Source organism: Zymoseptoria tritici, chromosome 1 (assembly GCF_000219625.1).
Source record: "Zymoseptoria tritici IPO323 chromosome 1, whole genome shotgun sequence".
Classification (NCBI taxonomy): domain Eukaryota; kingdom Fungi; phylum Ascomycota; class Dothideomycetes; order Mycosphaerellales; family Mycosphaerellaceae; genus Zymoseptoria; species Zymoseptoria tritici.
In genome coordinates this window covers 740,908-758,151 of record NC_018218.1, presented here as the reverse complement: position 1 = coordinate 758,151, position 17,244 = coordinate 740,908, and the positions used below count along the sequence as shown (strand labels likewise).

At 51.3% G+C, this 17,244-nt stretch overlaps 3 protein-coding genes across 3 annotated transcripts; 2 read left to right on the top strand and 1 right to left on the bottom strand.

Moving 5' to 3' along the window:
* Window positions 1–2,390: 2,390 nt before the first annotated feature.
* On the bottom strand, window positions 2,391–5,604 carry MYCGRDRAFT_65060 (uncharacterized protein; the record flags this gene model as incomplete). Its single annotated transcript, XM_003855872.1, has 1 exon — window positions 2,391–5,604. The coding sequence occupies one exon, from the start codon at window positions 5,602–5,604 to the stop codon at window positions 2,632–2,634; it is 2,973 nt and encodes a 990-aa protein (XP_003855920.1).
* A 1,392-nt stretch (window positions 5,605–6,996) lies between these two features.
* MYCGRDRAFT_106807 (uncharacterized protein) lies at window positions 6,997–9,464 on the top strand (the record flags this gene model as incomplete). Its single annotated transcript, XM_003857677.1, has 4 exons — window positions 6,997–7,950; window positions 8,017–8,456; window positions 8,516–9,100; window positions 9,182–9,464. The coding sequence occupies 4 exons, from the start codon at window positions 7,018–7,020 to the stop codon at window positions 9,462–9,464; spliced, it is 2,241 nt and encodes a 746-aa protein (XP_003857725.1).
* A 1,006-nt stretch (window positions 9,465–10,470) lies between these two features.
* On the top strand, window positions 10,471–12,264 carry MYCGRDRAFT_65057 (uncharacterized protein; the record flags this gene model as incomplete). Its single annotated transcript, XM_003857678.1, has 4 exons — window positions 10,471–10,529; window positions 10,586–11,396; window positions 11,454–11,677; window positions 11,731–12,264. The coding sequence occupies 4 exons, from the start codon at window positions 10,494–10,496 to the stop codon at window positions 12,196–12,198; spliced, it is 1,539 nt and encodes a 512-aa protein (XP_003857726.1).
* Between the last annotated feature and the right edge of the window lie 4,980 nt (window positions 12,265–17,244).

Here is a 17,244-nt window from a genome sequence, read left to right as displayed (position 1 = left end):
CCACATTCGCGCCCAAACCACCCACAATCGCACCGATGATGATATCTCTCTGGCGATGCTGCTTGCCAAATTGCCTTCCCGCCAAACCTCCAATCACTGCGCCCGCCAGACCAGCTCCCAATCCAGTCTGCGTGGTGCTGAAGGTATCTTCGATCTTACCGCGGATCTTATCGCCCCTATCGTTGGAACGGCTGCGTGAGCGAGAGCGCGAGCGGGATCTAGAACGGGAGTCGTCGCGATCACGGCCGCGAGATTTGGAGCGCCGGCTGACGTATGAATTGTCGCGGTCGAGATTGGTTTCTGAGCGACGGGAGTATTTGGAGACTGCGCCGGCAGCGTAAGGGCCGTCGCGGGCATTGTCTCTTCTCTCGAGGTCCCAGGGACGGTCGGCGACCTGTGAGGAATGGTTAGTGATGCTGTATGCGCGGAATTGTCGCTCTGGAAGATGACGAACGACGAGTGGCCCTGAACTTACAGGTCCGCGATAACGTGTCGTCTCTTCAATCACGCGGTCATATCCGTCGTCGCGATCGCGGTCGTCGTAGCCGCGACCTCCGCCTCGAGACCGTCGGCCGGAACGCTCATCATAGTCGGAATCGTCGTCATCGTAGTAGCCTCCTCTCGGCGGCTGTGAGCGCGGACGAGCGCGATCGTTGCCGTACGGCTGGTAGTTGTCGTTGTATCCTGACGCCATACCGCTATCTCTTCGCGGTGCTTCTAACAGCTGAAGATCTCTCTTCGAAAGGACGGACTCGGGCTTCCGCTTAGGATCGTCGGGTTCTTGTTCGTATGCGCGGAGCACGGTGTCGCTTGTGTCGCTTTCTTGTCTCAAGCTGCGGAGAGATTCGAGTTTGTATCCGCGATCGGGATCTGGTTCGGGGCTGGGGAGGGTATTGCGTTGCCTTCGTCGCTCACCGGAAATCTGCAGGGCGGTAGGGGGATTGCGTGTGCGAGGGCGGCCTTCGTCCGAGTAGTCAGATGACGCAGGCTGAGATTGTGCAGCTCTTCTGCGGCTGTGGGATGACCGATGCTTCCGTCGCGATCGTGAGCTGCGGCGGTCGTCCTCTGTCTCCGCGAGTGTACGTGGCTTTCCGATGACTTTGTCGTATGCGGAGTCGAAGTGTTTGTTGGTGTGGTGGCCTAGGAATTCGAGTCCGTTCTCAACTATTTGGTCGCGGCGTTCGGGTCAGTCGATCTTCCGTGAAAGTACCGTTTGTGAAGTGAGACAGGGGAGAAAAGTATAAGGCAGCGAGGTGTTGTCGCAAAACAAGACAAGGCTATGGAAGAAACTCACCAAAGTCCTCAGCCATGATGATCGGAAAGTGAGAGTGGCGGGGTGCAAGGATTCCGTCGGGCGGAGCAATGGTATGACGTCGAGCTGCACCGGACTGGTCCTCACCTCGAAAAGGTGAAGCGAACAGGGAGTCTCCCTCCTCGTGATGAGACCAAATTGGGCCGCCTTGGTCCGTGGATCTGGCCTGGTTGCCTGAAAGAGTCGCTGCAGTGGGGCAGCGCAATCTGCAATGCTCGCTTTTGCTTGTCGCTGCTTGTCTCTGGAGACTCGAGATTGTCGGGTTGTCCTTGGTGTGTGGGAAAGTGAGTGTCTCAAGTCTCAGGCACCGTCCAAATCTCCTCTCTCGCGTGGCCGGTGTCGATCTTCTCCAAGTATTGCCGACCTCTGATGGCAGACTGCCTCACTCGAGACCGGTCAATGTGGTCTCGGATGAGGGCGGAGTGAGTGAAGTGAGCGAGTGCTGGCGGCGACGAGGTCTGATTCCGGTGAGTGAAGCGAACTCCAGCGCGAAGACGGACGGAAGCCTCTTGTAGGACAAACGGACGTCGCAGTGCAGCGATGACGACTCTGCTTCGCTGCGGTGACCGTCGACGTGGACTGAGCAGCAAGCAAAGCGACACTCCTAAGTCGAGGCGCAATTACGGCTGCACTCGTCTGCGGCGTTTGCTTCAACGTGGACAATTTTGGATCGTTTGCTGTGCTGGCGCCAGTCGCGGCGAATGGAGCGAAATTCCGGTGGGGACGAGCTTCAATTCGTGGTTTGTTCGGCATGTGATTGGAGCTTCAGTGAAGCGGAGAGGAAATGCGGCGGCTTGTGCGAGTGGAGGAGAACGTGGAGGACGAGACCCTGCATTCGAATTGACAAGGATCAAGGCTGAGTCCAAGGGCCTGGAAGCGGTGAAGCGAACAAGTTCGTGCCTGGGACTGATCACTTCGAAGTGGCAGCAGACTCAGGAGAGAGCTTCTGCCACTTCGACACGACACATCCCGTTCGTTGTGAGGTCGACCTTGAACGAGAATCGGACCTTGCAGACCTTGACGACTTCCTGGTCTTAGCCGTGAGCCTGGAAGCGGTGAGGTGGAACAAGTTCGTGCCTTGATCAGTACAGCGCAGTAGGGGTATATGCGCTACGAAACAAATTGTGCCTGTCTATGCGCAGGCTCTCCCGTCGATATGTCGTGGTATCTTCCAATTCCAAACAAATCGCCATCCAAGGCTCCAATGCCATCGCATATCGGCCAACGTCTCGCTAAATGTCTCTTCCACCATAGATCCGCCCGATATATGTCCTGCTTCGCCGTCCGGTGCGGAAGCGTGATCAGCCCTCCAACATCCATCACGACTTCCCACCACCCCCTCTCCAACTCCCATCCGCCACAGTCTCAAACCTCACCCTCCTCCCCTTCCCATTATTCACCCTCCCCACCCCACCCCTCTCCAACCAAGGCCTCAAATTCTTACACTGACTCACATCCAACACCTCCAGAAACCGACACCCCTCCACCACGCTCTCGACTCCATGTCCTGTGACTCTCACACAGCCTCTCACACTCAAATATCTCAGTTCCAGCAAATGCAGTCCCAGACAGCGGAGCGAGTTGTCCGATACTGCGGACCCACAAAACGCCATGTCGAGTTTCCGAAGCGCCGGCAATCCGAGGGAGAGGACTTCCGTAGCGGTATCCGACAATGCACAACAGAATGAGAGGTCTAATTCTCTCAGTCCGCGACATCCGCCTACTACGCCGACGATAGCTTGGTCGGAGAGGTAGGTGCAATCCGCGAGGACCAATTTTTTCAGGTTCCGGAAGTCGTACACGCTCCAGGAATGGAAGCCCGCGTCGGAAATGGAGGTACACCGCGTGAGGTCGAGGGACTCCAGGCGTTCGGCGGCGTGTACGGCAATGTGCGCCATGCTGCGGTCTTGCACGTGTTTGCAGTAGGAGAGGGTGAGGCGTTTGAGTTTCGGGGCACCGATTACTGTGCCGGGGGGTGGGGAGGGTTGGTTGTATTGCCCTGCTAATGACAATGCGTTGTTGTGGCGTTTCGAGTGAGGTCTCCTCCCGCCGTTTGGAGGGTTGATGGGTGTTAGGGATTGCTGCTGCTGCCCGGGTTTGGTTTCAGGGACGATCCAGCCGACCACGCGGGCGAGCAGGGTATCGCTCACTTTGCGGCAGTTGGAGAGGTCGATTTCTTCGAGTTCCTTGGCTTTTTCCACGAGCGCGAGGACGGCGGATCCGGTCACGTCCCAGACGGATTTCATCTTCCACACGCGGGCGACGTCTCCGCAGGCTTCGGTGAGGGTGCGGAAGCCTTCGTCGGTGACGTGGAAGCAGTTCGAAAGATCAACTTCGCGAGGGCGTGAGCCGGCGAAGGGGACGATGATGTCGCGGAGAGTGTCATCGGTGACGTAGCGGTTGTATTGGGAGAGGTTGAGGGTCGTGACGAGGTCTGGCGAGGAGGAGATGAGGGAGTGCCAGTGGACAGATACACGGCGGCAGCGCATGAGTTGGAGGAGGTCCATGTGTTGGAGCACGAGGATTAGTAAAGAGTCCGGGAGACGGCCGGGAGAGGATTTGGATTGCCGCCTGTTGTCTAGACTTGGTCGTCTTGTTGAGACTGGACTTAGTCGGAGTGGAGATGTGGGTGATGCTGCTGAAGGACTTGTCGATATGTGGTGTGGTAATGGCTTCAGTGGTGAGGAGTAATGCGATCGGGTTGCGGGTGGACTGGGTGTGCGGTTCTCACCAAGTGCCGTATGTTGACCATCCGGAGATGGCAATGGCGGTGCGAGTGATGATCTTCTTGATTTCGCCCGCATATTCTCGAAGCCCTCGTTGAAGAATGGATCCGGATCGATGGGCTCCATCTGTGGTGTCATCACCGGCGAGCTCTGCGAAGGTCCTTCATCCAGGTCTATCGGCTCGTCGAATGTCACTGTCGGCAGATCTTTCCGCCAGTCATCGTCCTCGCCGTCTCGCGTCTGATCATTCGTTGTATTGACACCACCGACAGGTCCTCCCGCATCCGCCATCTCAGTATCGTCGTCCCTCCTCGCGGCTTTCATCCTTCTCTTCGCCTCGCTCTCGACTTGCTGCCTCAAATCGGAGCTGCATCTCCTCCACAGATCATCTAGAACTTCCGCATTGATCAGCAGACACTCCACCGAATTGACGCTTCGTACTGTCGCCGTCCTCCGCGGAGCAAGACTCAGACTTGTGACCTCGCCGAAGTACTGTCCTGATGTCAATCGTGCCCGAACGACCAGTTCTGTGTTGTGTGAGTTGCCATTCGTCTCTGCCACGCCATCTGCCGCTATTGAGTTTGGACTCTGCCCTAGAGCGTCTGTCAAAACCTCCACATCGCCCTTGATGATGAAGTAGACATCACGTCCACTACTCCCCTGCTTGACGATCTCTGTGAACGGCGGATATGACACCGGCTGCGCATTGACTCCTAGAAAATGCAGAATATCGGAAGGCAGTCCTGTGAACAGCGGGAGCTCCTTCAACACCGATCGAATGGTCAAAGGAGACGAGCCAAAAGCACTCGAAGCAGCCACCTCAGCGATTCCCGGAGACGGCGACTTTCGCTTCTTATTGCTCGTGACCTCTCCATCCGCGAACGAGCCCGCTTCACCCATCTCCACATCCCCAGCACTCCAATCGCGCGATCTCTTCCGAGGTGCCGCAGGAGGTCGCATACTCCCGTCTTCGCCTGTATGAGGATTTACACCACGCTCTTGCTTCTTCCTCTCCAAGATCGACAACCTCTCCATCGCCTCATCTCGTATCGCCCTCTCCACCTCCGGGTATGAAGGCAGCTCTTTTTGTAGATCCTCCTTATTCAGCCTCACCACCAAACAGCGTATGCTCGCCACGATCGTCGCGGTCCGCGGCATGTCCATCAGAATCCCAATCTCCCCAAAGAACGACCCAGGCTTCAACTCAGCGTATGTGCTTTCGCCATCCCTGCTGGTGACTCGCACAGAGCCGCGGACGACCCAGTACATGGCTTTCGCATCTTCGCCTTCTCGGATGATCTCTGCCGCCGGCTGATATACACTAGGACGCAAGCTCTTGCCAATGGATAGGAGGAAGGATTCAGGAGCGCTTTGGAAGAGTGGAAAGGCTTTGAGGCGATCGAGAAGCTCGAGAGGAAGGCCGGTGTCGGTGGAGGAACCCAAGGGGGAGGATTTCACCGGTCGGGAAGGGTTGGTGTCGGAGTCGTAGCTTTGGATCAGGCTCAATGTGTCGGAAGTTTGGCCTGAGCGGGACGAGTTGATCGCTCGCGAAGGATGGCGGCGCATCCTGGCGGCTGTGGTGTTGGAACGCGGAAATCACAATCGACGTGCGTGGTTGTGTAGACCATGAGAGATATGGATGAATTGGTGTTGTCGGTGTTTACTTGCGAACCGCGGGCGGTGAACGTGAGTAGTAGCCCGTCCAGCAGGCAAGGTAGATTCTGCTGCAGCGAACCGTGGTGTCTACTGGGGGATGTCGCGTCGCATTGGAGTCGCGTGGAGGATCGTGGTCCAAGGCAATGATTTCCTCTCGTTGGTATGAATAGTATAAGAATGGTGCGCTAATATTTGGGCGGGCCGGTCGCGAACGATTTCTTCGTGATGTGCTGCCGGCTTGTGTTCGGCGTGTGGAGGGGTTGCTGGTTGTATGTGGTTCGGTGGATGTGAGAGTGTACGGGGTGAAGAGGTCAACTCTGGGTATAGGAGTGTCTTGCAATGTCTCGAACAGTGGAGTGATATTTGAGAAGACAACGGCGGGGCAATCTTCAGGAACGAGCAGACCAAAGTGCCAACCAGCACCATCAAGTCAGTTCAGTGGAGAGGATCGACCGGCCCACACGATAGTTTCGGCAGACGAAGCTCTCACGCACTGTCCGTCATGCCGGGCGCCTCCCAATCGTTCTAGAAGCAGGGATCCACCCTATTCACTTTGCGCCTCATCCGTCCATCCATCGCCTCGTTATCCATCGAAGTAGAAGCCTCGGACGTCAACTTCCCTGTGGTCTGCCTTCTCTCCTCATCCATGCTGGACACCACTTGAAAGCAGCACGCCCTACCCCTGCGACTGCCGAAGCCGCGCCATCTCCATGCGTGACAGGCTTGTGGGTCCGATGAAGACAACATGGCCTTTCCCGGATGTCCGGGAGGGTAGTTCGCAGCACTTGGGCAAGAGGGCTGTAGCCTGCTCCGGGACATCAATCTCCAGGAGGTCCATGGCAGAGGAAGCAGTTTGAGGAAGAATGGCGGTATCGATGCGTTGAAAACTCCACCCGTGCCGCCATGACTCTATTTTGACTTCATTGCTACCGGGAGTCATCTTCTTTGTCAAGCGACCTCATCTCGTTCGGCATTCGATTCTGCTGCATGTGCAGAGTCAACCAGTTGGAAGTGAGCGCTCGTGTGCGTGGCCCTCGCCGCACATTCGCCAGTGGTCGAGCCTTCGCAGAAGTGGTTGACGCAGTCTCGCAATGGCAGGTGTTCACCATGAATACCAGGCAAGAGCCTCTACTCCGAGCGTGACTAACAATCGGGCAATCGCTGTTTCCATCGAAAGATGTAGCCTTCAGCAAGGCGCAGCCGTGAGTCATTTTGAGGCTCTCGACCTCGAACACACACTGCCATCTGAAAGTGTCCTCCGCAACATCACACAAGCATTCTTTACCCGAATAACTCCAGGTCGCCCATCAAGAGCTTGCTAACATGTCAGAACGCCCGGAACTCTTCATTGAAAGAGCTTACAACGACGCAGAAGCCATGGCTTGGTCCGACAAGGATATGTGTTTCACCTCAGAAAACTACTACCGTTACTTTGCGCTTCTCGCAACGATCCGCAAGATCTCGGCCGTGCTCGATTTCCAGTATGTCACGCCAAAGAACGTCTTCCATGTCAAGGACCCACGCGATCAAGACCTACGCGACGACTTGCAACGACCCAGAGGACAGTTCCCAAGATACCTGTTCCCCACTGCACCTTTTGCCATTGGAATCTGTCCTGCGGACGAGGTTGTCGAGCTCATCTGCGTTGCAGACATGTCGGCTCGCACTTTCTCGGAAAGGGTTACTGAAAGACTTCTAGCGGAGGGCCTGGTACCGTTGATGAGGGACTACAACGATCATCTTGGTCGCATAGCTCTGATAGGACCACAAGAATTGGCCATTCGATTCGAAATCTGCTCGCCTGGTCCGCGTGGTAACGTTCCCAGATGCGTCCTCGTATTGAGATATCAGCGCAAACCCGCAGAATTTGACAATCAGATCACAAGAGAGCGCCGTATCACGGAAGCGATGGCAAAAGAGAGTCCTTCTCTAGCTCGCGTGTACACTCAGCAGATATGGAATCAGCGGATCCTCGACCTGTGGGACGCACTTTACCACCCGAAGCCACCTGCAGGAATACTTCCAACCCCAGATGACGCCGGCCCCTCGGAGAACGAAGCACCACCGCCAACAGTATTGCTCCACCACAAATTTCTGCGTCTGCACCGCTTGACTCGTAATCTGGGTCTCATGTCGCCACGATTAGGACTGCTGTCCACCGAAATCTTGCTACAAGCGTGGACGGTGGCCATGTGTATTGACGTCCAAGAATCCCTCAATGGAGGGCCCAGCAGATCGTTTCAAAATTGCCTGTGGGTATGCATTTTCCGCTGTCTACATACCGCTTGTGCCGAGGACTCCAATACTGACTGTCGCTGCCAGCATCTTGACCGCATCCTGAAAAGGAGCAGGTACACACCAAGTGGCAATTGGCTTTGCCCCAGCGCAGGCCACGAAGTCTTCTTACTCAACACGGAAGGCATCGACGCAGCTTCGATCTGTTTGACCGACCTCATGGACCAGACCAATCTTGCCAATCTCAATGCAAATGGTTCATCGCCAGCGAGCGGACTTCGTTACTTCGCATCGACGTACCCGCTATACATCAAGATAGACGCCAATTGCTGGGCAGCACGACAGCGTCTACGATTCGCCGACACATTTTTTGATGTCCTCGCCGCACTGCAGCAGTCTGTCCGCACAGACACGCGTGGGCAGACTAGAGCTCGACCATGGCCCTTCCGTCTTACAAGGCGGGAGGAATACGGTGAAGGCTCGTCAATCTACTTACTTGGTCTCTACACCAGGCCCTCTGGGGATATGTAAGTGCCACTTTGCGTCTGTTCATCGAACCCTGCATATGCTGATCGCCATTTGATAGCCTGGTCCTTCCCTCGCATTTGCAGGATGGGAGTCTCAACGCCCACGTCAATACCCTCTTCGATATTGCGTTCCAAGACAGCGACTTCGACCAGACTAAGTGCTTTATCGAGAGCGAGCTTTTGACCCCGGAAACTCTGATCTCATTCCTCGAGTCCATCGATGTGGTCCAGAGCCATATCGCTGAGTGCAGAGGACTTTCGGACCCCCTCCTGCCCGAAAGTGACTTCTCGCCGACCACCACGGCGCCAATGACCGATACGCCTATGGACGCTCCGCTTGCGATTGGCGACTCCGATCCCGGGAACACAAACGCCGTGCCCGACAGACCCTCAAATACTAGCGTCGACTCTTCCAGACGTTTCCGCCCAGACACCTCGGTCATCAGTCGTCTACGCTATGATCCGGCCCACCAAGATATCGAGTACGAAGTCGGATACAAGGATAGATTCCTTGACGATCTGGTATGGAAACCGCTCAATGACTGGCAGCGTGCTACAGAGGAGGAAGATTTTGTGCCGTCACATCGCATCAGGCAGATTCGGAGGCTGTGGGATGGGGTTGTGGTGTGGGATCGGGAGGCGAGGTTTGATATGACGTGAACGTGAAGGTGGGTTGTAAGATTGTTTGTCATCCTATCGTTCATACTACCGACTATCATTCACAGCACGTGCCAAAAACCATGCTTGAAAGCATTTGGTGAGCCAGCGACCGCGGGTGACTTCAGTAAGGCACACGCGAGAAGGCAATTGGGTGACGTCCGCAGCAATCGCCGAAGACGTGAACGAAGTGTCGAGTCAAAAAGGTCCGAAACCGGCACCGTGGTCTATTCACGGCAGAAGGTCCCGAGGAACTGTCCCGAGGAACTGGTCCGCATTGATGTCGCTAATCATAACAGCTCCCGAGACTCCATTCGAGCCGGACCACATGCTCCGAAAGTCCGAAATTGACTTGCCTCCTGCGAAGGGGCTTGTCTGATATTGAATGGCCAAGGCTACTGCAAGATATCAGGGCGCTACAACGACGAGGATTTGTACGGTACCTGAGCGTCTGAGCAGATTCAACGGATCACGGTCTTGACGGTGCTTGGGGGCCAGGTTTGGGGGCGGATTGATTACAGCACCTGGCGCACTGAGCAGATTCGACGGATCACGGTCTCGAGGGTGCTTGGGGGCCTTTTCTGGGGGCGGATGGATCCACACTCTGGTACTCGGGTCACCGAACTTGGTGAAACCTGGACGGTAAACCTTCCGATACGTCTAGAAGCTGGAAGCGTGGGACTCGCTGACACATGTACATCTACACAGCGTCAAGACAGTCGGGATTTCTGCAGCACGATCAAATGCTCAAAGACAAAGCCGTGTCCAGTCACGAGCTGCGTCGGCTGTGGTCCCAATGACCGTTGCATGAGTACCACCGACGGGCAATGCAATCAGCATGCGTGTCACGACCCGTCCGACTGCGCGCCTCCTTGTAAAGCATGCGTGAAGGCCACAAAGGGAATCTTCAAGGGTGACTTCATTTGTAACTAAAGATCTGCTCCGCTGGAGTGGGCGGATTATTCTGTGTCAAGCGTTGAGCACTCGTTCGATCGACGTCTTCTTCGATACATGGCCGCGAAGATGTTTGCGAGGAGGAAGTTGGTGACGGACCGGAGAGTTGTATTTTGAGTCAATCATTCAATTCAAGCTTGCCATTCAAATACCACGCTTATTTGCTAGGCTGCTCCACTTCCTTTCCAGCTTCCGCATCTGGCAATCGGTCGGAGCTAACATTCATGCGCTGACCAATCAAATGATTCTGAATTAGCAAGACCCTGAACCAAGTGCGCCCTGAAAGTGTGTTTCCCCGAACCTCGGCTGCCTCCACGCGTGTTCTCTGCCACAACCCCGAGATATGGCCTCCTTCGAGAGGCAAATCGTTCAGTTTCCTGTTCGACATCCTCCTTGCTCCGATAAAATCACTAAATACCGCCCACCATGAGTGCCCCGTTGACCAGACAAGAAGTGCAGAAGGTTCGTCTCATCACGCCTCTAGACCTCCACCATGTTTACCTGACTCCACTCCTCAGCACACCTCCGAAGAGGACTTGTGGGTGATCGTGGATCACGTCGTATACGACCTTTCCGACTTTGTGGACGCCCACCCCGGCGGTTCAGTCGTCCTCCGCCAAGTCGCCGGTCAAGATGCCACCGAAGCCTTCTACAACCTCCACCGACAAGAGGTCCTGCAGCAATACAAGTCCCTCGCAATCGGCGTACTCGAAGGCGAGAAGCCCGAAGTCATCTCTCCTCAACCCGGCGATCTCTCCCAAGTCCCATACGGCGAGCCGCTATGGCTGAACTCGCAATTCAAGAGCCCGTACTACAATGAGTCCCATCGACGACTGCAAAAGGCGTGTCGCGCGTTCTGCGAGAAGGAGATCATGCCCGAGGCGAAAGAGAAGGAGATGTCCGGCGAATACATCAGCCAGGAGTTGATCAACAAGATGGCGGAGACGAATTTGCTCGCTTGCCGTCTTGGACCAGGCAAGCATCTTCACGGCCGCAATATCTTTGACGGTGCGGTCAAGGGTGACGAGTACGATTACTTCCACGATATGATCGTCAGCCAAGAGATTGCTCGTGTGTCGCAGCGTGGGTTTCAGGATGGTAATATGGCGGGTATGACAATCTCTCTGACTGCTGTTCACCAATGGTTGAAAGATGACGAGTTGAGGGAGAGAGTTTCGAAGGAAGTATTGAGCGGACAGAAGAAGATCTGTCTCGCTGTGACGGAAGCTTTCGCCGGAAGTGATGTTGCGGGTCTGAGGACAACCTGTGAGGAGAGCGAGGATGGACAGCACTACATTGTGAACGGCACAAAGAAGTGGATTACCAACGGTGAGTTCTTGCTCATTATTCTCCTGGTGTCTCGCTTAGGCTGACAAAATCGATCAGGCATGTGGTGCGACTACTTCGTCACCGGGTGCAAGACCGACAAGGGCTTTACTGTCCTGCTCATCCCTCGCGGCGAAGGCGTCGAGACCAAGCCCATCAAGACATCTTACTCTCCCGCCGCCGCGACCTCGTACATCGAGTTCGACAACGTAAAGGTGCCGAAGCGCAACATCCTCGGACCAGAGCACAAGGGTTTCGTCGTGATCATGTCCAACTTCAACCATGTAAGTCATCCACGCATCTTTCTCTCCTCCCTCGCCAACTGACATGATCTCAGGAACGCTACATGATGTGCGCAATGGTCGCTCGCTGGTCCCGCACTGTCGTCGAAGAATGCCTCAAGTGGTCCCACCAACGCATGGTCTTTGGCCAACCACTCATCTCGCAGCCCGTCATCCGTCAAAAGCTCGCCAAGATGATATCCCATGTCGAAGCGAACCAAGCCTGGATCGAGAACATCACCTACCAAATGTGCAACATGTCGTACGACGAGCAGTCCAAGAACCTCAGCGGTCCGATCGGTTTGCTCAAGGTCTTCTGCACGAGGTCTGCGCATGAGGTCGCGGACGACGCGGTTGGCGTGTTTGGAGGACGCGCCTTGACCCAGACGGGGATGGGCAGGGTCATTGAGATGTTCAACCGGACAAATAAGTTTGATGCTGTGCTTGGAGGTACGGAAGAGATTCTGGCGGATCTGGGCGTGAGGCAGGCGATGAAGTTTATGCCCAAGGGAGCGAAGTTGTAGAGCCGTTCGGAAGGACTGAGCTGGGAGTGTAGATATCGAGAATACAGCATCGCGGTTTGGATCAAGGTGGCCTTGTCGAAGAGGCTTAAGCAGAACACATCGTCTCAAGGTGCGACTGGAGAGAGCAGATTTGCTGACCTGGCCGATGAGAAGCTGCCCGAACATTCAGGGCTGCAGTCATGCCGCGATCACGCACCTGGCAATGGCTTCTTCCTCGTCGACTTGATCGCAACGGATGCAGCCTTGCTCCCAATCTATAGGTCACCTTCCTGGCGTTGATCAGGTTCAGCCTCTGCGAGCATGATTGCCCCAAGGAAGAGTCGGGTTCACCTCGTTTGGCATCAGCGGTCTGATCTGCCGGGGGTGCGGAGATGCAGCCTCCAGAAGTGGGCAACCAATCCTATTTGGTCGTTGGCACTCTCGCCTGGCCTTGTCCGGACCTCTGGGGTTCGAAGGCTATCGGCGATTCCCATCGACTGTTCGAACCTTGGGCAGGGCGCACCAGCCTCCGGGAGCCCAGGAACCGATTTCCACAACATGACAGAGCATTGCCTTTCATCGCCGAGTGACGCTACAGACTGTATAGTGCATACAGGAGTAGTGCCCCAATCGATGCTCTTTTCACCCAGGTTTCGACAGATTTCGAGAGATGTTGGGGCGGAACTCTTCCACAGGGCGGGCCCTAACTCCTGTATACACATGGCCTGTATTTGCTAGGATGAAGCCTCAACTTTACTGCTGGAGTGCTGATGTGTCGATCTGTTAGCGTTGATTCATAAAACAGGGTAAGACCAGGGATATTAACTCCAACAGCCTGATTACGTAGTTAGTGTCCTATATGATATTATAGGATATTGGCGATAAGACCCTAACCCCTTTTGGGTATTTGGAATTACAGCGTCTATATAGTCTTTAGGTCGATAACCTTAAGAAACATATAGTTTTTCTTAATCTTGAAGTTTACCCCTACATTATACTACTTAATTAACAGTTATAAGCCCGGTTTCGACTTAAACAACAAGATTAAAGACAAATTCGCATTAACAAGTAATAATAGAAGGTCTTAAGCTAGACTCGTTAGGTTTTCTAACCGCAATAGGACTAAAGCGTCGAGAAATCGTCTACACCGATTAAACTAAGTACGACGAATAATACCTAAACACTAAGTCGGCGGCAATTAACAACTATATATAGCAATATATGCGAGAGACAACCCTAATAGTTATAGACGGTATAGCCGTAGACCGAACTCTAGAACTAAAGGTCCTAAATATGCCGAACAAGACGGAATTAGACCTTACAGACACTTAACTTCTAGAAAGCGAGAACTTTATAAAGTAGCAACAAAATAAAGCTATTTTCGACTCTAAAATAAAGAACTATACTAGAGAATCCGTTATCTACGAGACGTTTAGGAAGAAGAAAGAAGATTTTAAAAAATACTTTAGCCGGACTATTCCGTTAACGTACCTAGACGACCTTAACAATTAATCTAGGACACTAGCAAGCTAGATAGACTTCGTAACTAAGACATTCGCGCCGGACGACGTAACGAGGCGCAGAATGCTTTCTAAACAACATAACGACCTATTATCTAGACCTAAGTCGTCTAACATCTTTATACACCTATAGAAGTAGATTAAGCTTAAAAAGAAGATAGTTAGAGGACACTATCCGGCCGCTAGCATCCTAAAAGACGACTTCGTGCGGATAGTAGAAGACAAGATTAATGTTACTACAGGAAGGCTATTAGCGAGTAAGAATAATCTTAGTTAATGCGTTTACGACGTAACTACGTTTATTAACAGAGACCCTAGCAACTTAGCTAAGTAGTTCCGTACAAACGCTACGTTTAGGTCTAAAGAGGCTCAAATTACCGGAATAGGTTAGGTAACATTTAACGCAACGACTAATTTAGGTAATTAAAACAGAGGGAATAGGCCTAACAACAAGGATAGGACCTATCGACCGTATATAGGTAAAGACGCCGACAAAGCGTATCTAAAACTAGGAGATTGTCCTATTATTAATTATCGTCTTCGACCTAATAAAGCCGATATAACAAAAGAGGATAAGAAATTCCTTAACAACTACCGGAACGTCCTTAAGAAGGACAAGGCTAAGTGCCTCTAGTAGATAAAGTTTAGAGACCCTATTACTATAGGACTAAAGGATTACTACAAGATTACTAAGGTACTAAAGGAATAGACTAGGTCCGGAATACCTAGTTTAAATAGGACAATCGTCTCTAACGAACTAAAGACGTAGTATAGCAGTTACGCTATTAGAGCGGTAACTTAGTTTAGAGTAATATCGACCGAAGCTTATAATAAGAAGAATCGATAGCTTCTAGATAGTAGCTCGAACGTTTACATTATAAACAACCTAACTATAGCGGGATTCGAGGTCGTTAATATACTATATAACGTATCGATTTACACCGGGAACTAGCAGATAAAGGCTACTGTAAGAGGCACGGCAAAAGTGTAGTTCCTATTACCCTTAGGCAAGCCGATTACGCTATTACTAAGGGACGTCCTATATATACCCGGATTTTACGTTAATATCGTGTCGACTAGGCTGTATAGAGACTTCGGCCTGTTCTTAGACAAGAGGACCGACAACTAGATAGATAAGTCCGGAGTAGTTATTACTAAGATTAAGCGATATAGCGGCTTACTATACCTAAACCTAGCGACTACGCCGAAAGTAAGGATTAAAATTATTAACTAGCTACTTAACGAGAATAGTTAACCCCTAAGCGTCGAGATAGCGTTAAAAAGGGATTAACTAGCCGATAGACAGCTCGTCGCATTCGCGACGGACAGTAGGGCTACGAGACGACCTAGAGTCCTCTCTTAGGCCTAATAGCACCGAGTTATAGGCTATATCGGGGGTAATCGTATATTAGAACTCTATCGAGCCGCTAAAGGCATAGAGTATCTAAAAGATAGAGATGCGGCCCCTAAAATGCACGAATACTACTTATATACCTAGAGTAAGTCGAAAAGAGTCGTTTCTCGAAGAAAACCGGTTAAGATTAGGATACTAGCACCTTTTTCCGACGTTGCGGCCGATATTATAGAATTTAATATAGCAAAGAACAGAGATAAATACATATTTTACGCCGTAGATTTAACAACACACCTACACTTCGTTTAGACGATGCCGAACGCTAATTAAGCGAGCCTAGTACGATACTTCGAGGAACTTTAGACCTTTATAAAGAGTATAGGTCGTAAAATATTCGCCCTTAGATCGGACGCAGACCCCAAGTACGGATTAACGTTTTAATCCGCACTCCGCAAGGGATTAGTAATGTAGAAGCCCTTAGTACTATATACGCAAGCATAGGACCTAGCAGAACGAGCCGGCGGCGTTATCGTCGAGATAGCAAGGACACTAATTATCGAATCGAGGCTCCTAAAGGATCTCTAGAATAAAGCCTACATAATAGCAGCCTATATTATAAATAGGGCCCTAACGTAAGTATTAGGTTATAAATCTCTATAGGAAATAGCGACAAATTAGAAGCTAGATATCGCCTACATCTATAAGTTCGGGTCGAGAGCGTATGCACACAAAACTAATCTAAAAGACGTCCCTAAAAGGGAGAAGATAATAGAGCGAGCAAGAATCGGATACCTAGTCGGCTTCGAGGGATATAACATCTTTCGAATCTGGATTCTAAGCCTAGATAGGGTAATTAGGACAAGAGATATAGTATTTAACGAGAAGATAAAGTACGAAGGACTCTACGACTTTAATCTAAACATAGTAGTACCACTTAATCTTGCGATTAATATCGAACTAGACTACGCTGCAGAAGCACATTAATTTTATAACCTACAAGAGGCTATATACATAAGCTACATCGCTAGACAAGGTAATAAGGTCGAAATTCCGGAATCCTTCCGAAGAGGTGCTCTAATTTAAAACGACAGTAATATCGAATATACAATCCCCTACGACAGACCTAAAGAGATGCGAGAGGACATCGTAGAAACGTTTGTTAGTATCTAAGGCATCGAATATATAGACAATTAACTCTTCCCTTTCTATTAAGCTTAGAAGCAGGGACCGGAACAGATAGATCCGGACGATAAGCTCGATAAACTAACGTTATTAACTTAACAGCAGAGAATAATCGACTACTAGCTACCTCTAAGCTTTAACTGCGAGGTTATAGACTTTAACTTCGGCGAAATAACCTTATTCGATACTACGGGAATGTTCGCGACTTATACGACGATAGCTAAAGTCTACGCTATTACTACGATAAAGGCGGTTATAGAGGAAGGAGCATCCGTAAAAGACGCACTAGTCCTTATCGGAGATTTACCGCTAGAACTAAAACGCTAGAAAGATCTTATTATGCATAAGTACTTAGAGGAGTTTAAGAAAGTAGTAAGAGCTAAATTCTAAAAGGCCTTAGATACTAGAACGTTCTATTAGATCCCTAAAAGTTAAGCGGAAAACAACCCTACCGTCCTATTAACGTAGGTATTTAAATACAAGCAAGACTTAAAAGGGCACTTAGAGAAGTTTAAGGCTCGAATCTGTGCAAGAGGTAATTTGCAATTAACCGAACTTAATACATACGCTACTACCCTCGCAGCGAGGCTGTTTAGGTTATTAATAGCAATTATAGTACACTTCGACCTCGAGATAATATAGATAGACGCAGTAAACGCCTTTCTAAACTCCGAGTTACTAACGCTAATCTACCTACAACCCCTAGACGGTTTTCGAGACCCGAACAAGCTATTAAAGTATATTCGCGCCCTATACGGGTTTAAGGAGTCCCTAGCATTATAGTAGGGAGATCTAAGCGAAGGTATAGAAGAACTTGGACTTCGACAAGTCGTTAACTACCTATATACTAATAGAAAGGTTATAATCTTCTTCTTTGTAGATAATATTATATTAGCATTTTATTGTGTTTACAGAGTTTACGCCGAAGATATATAAAAGAGGCTTATAGCTAAATACGAGATAAGGGTTATAGGACCTATCGACTACTTCTATAGAATTAAGATTATCCGG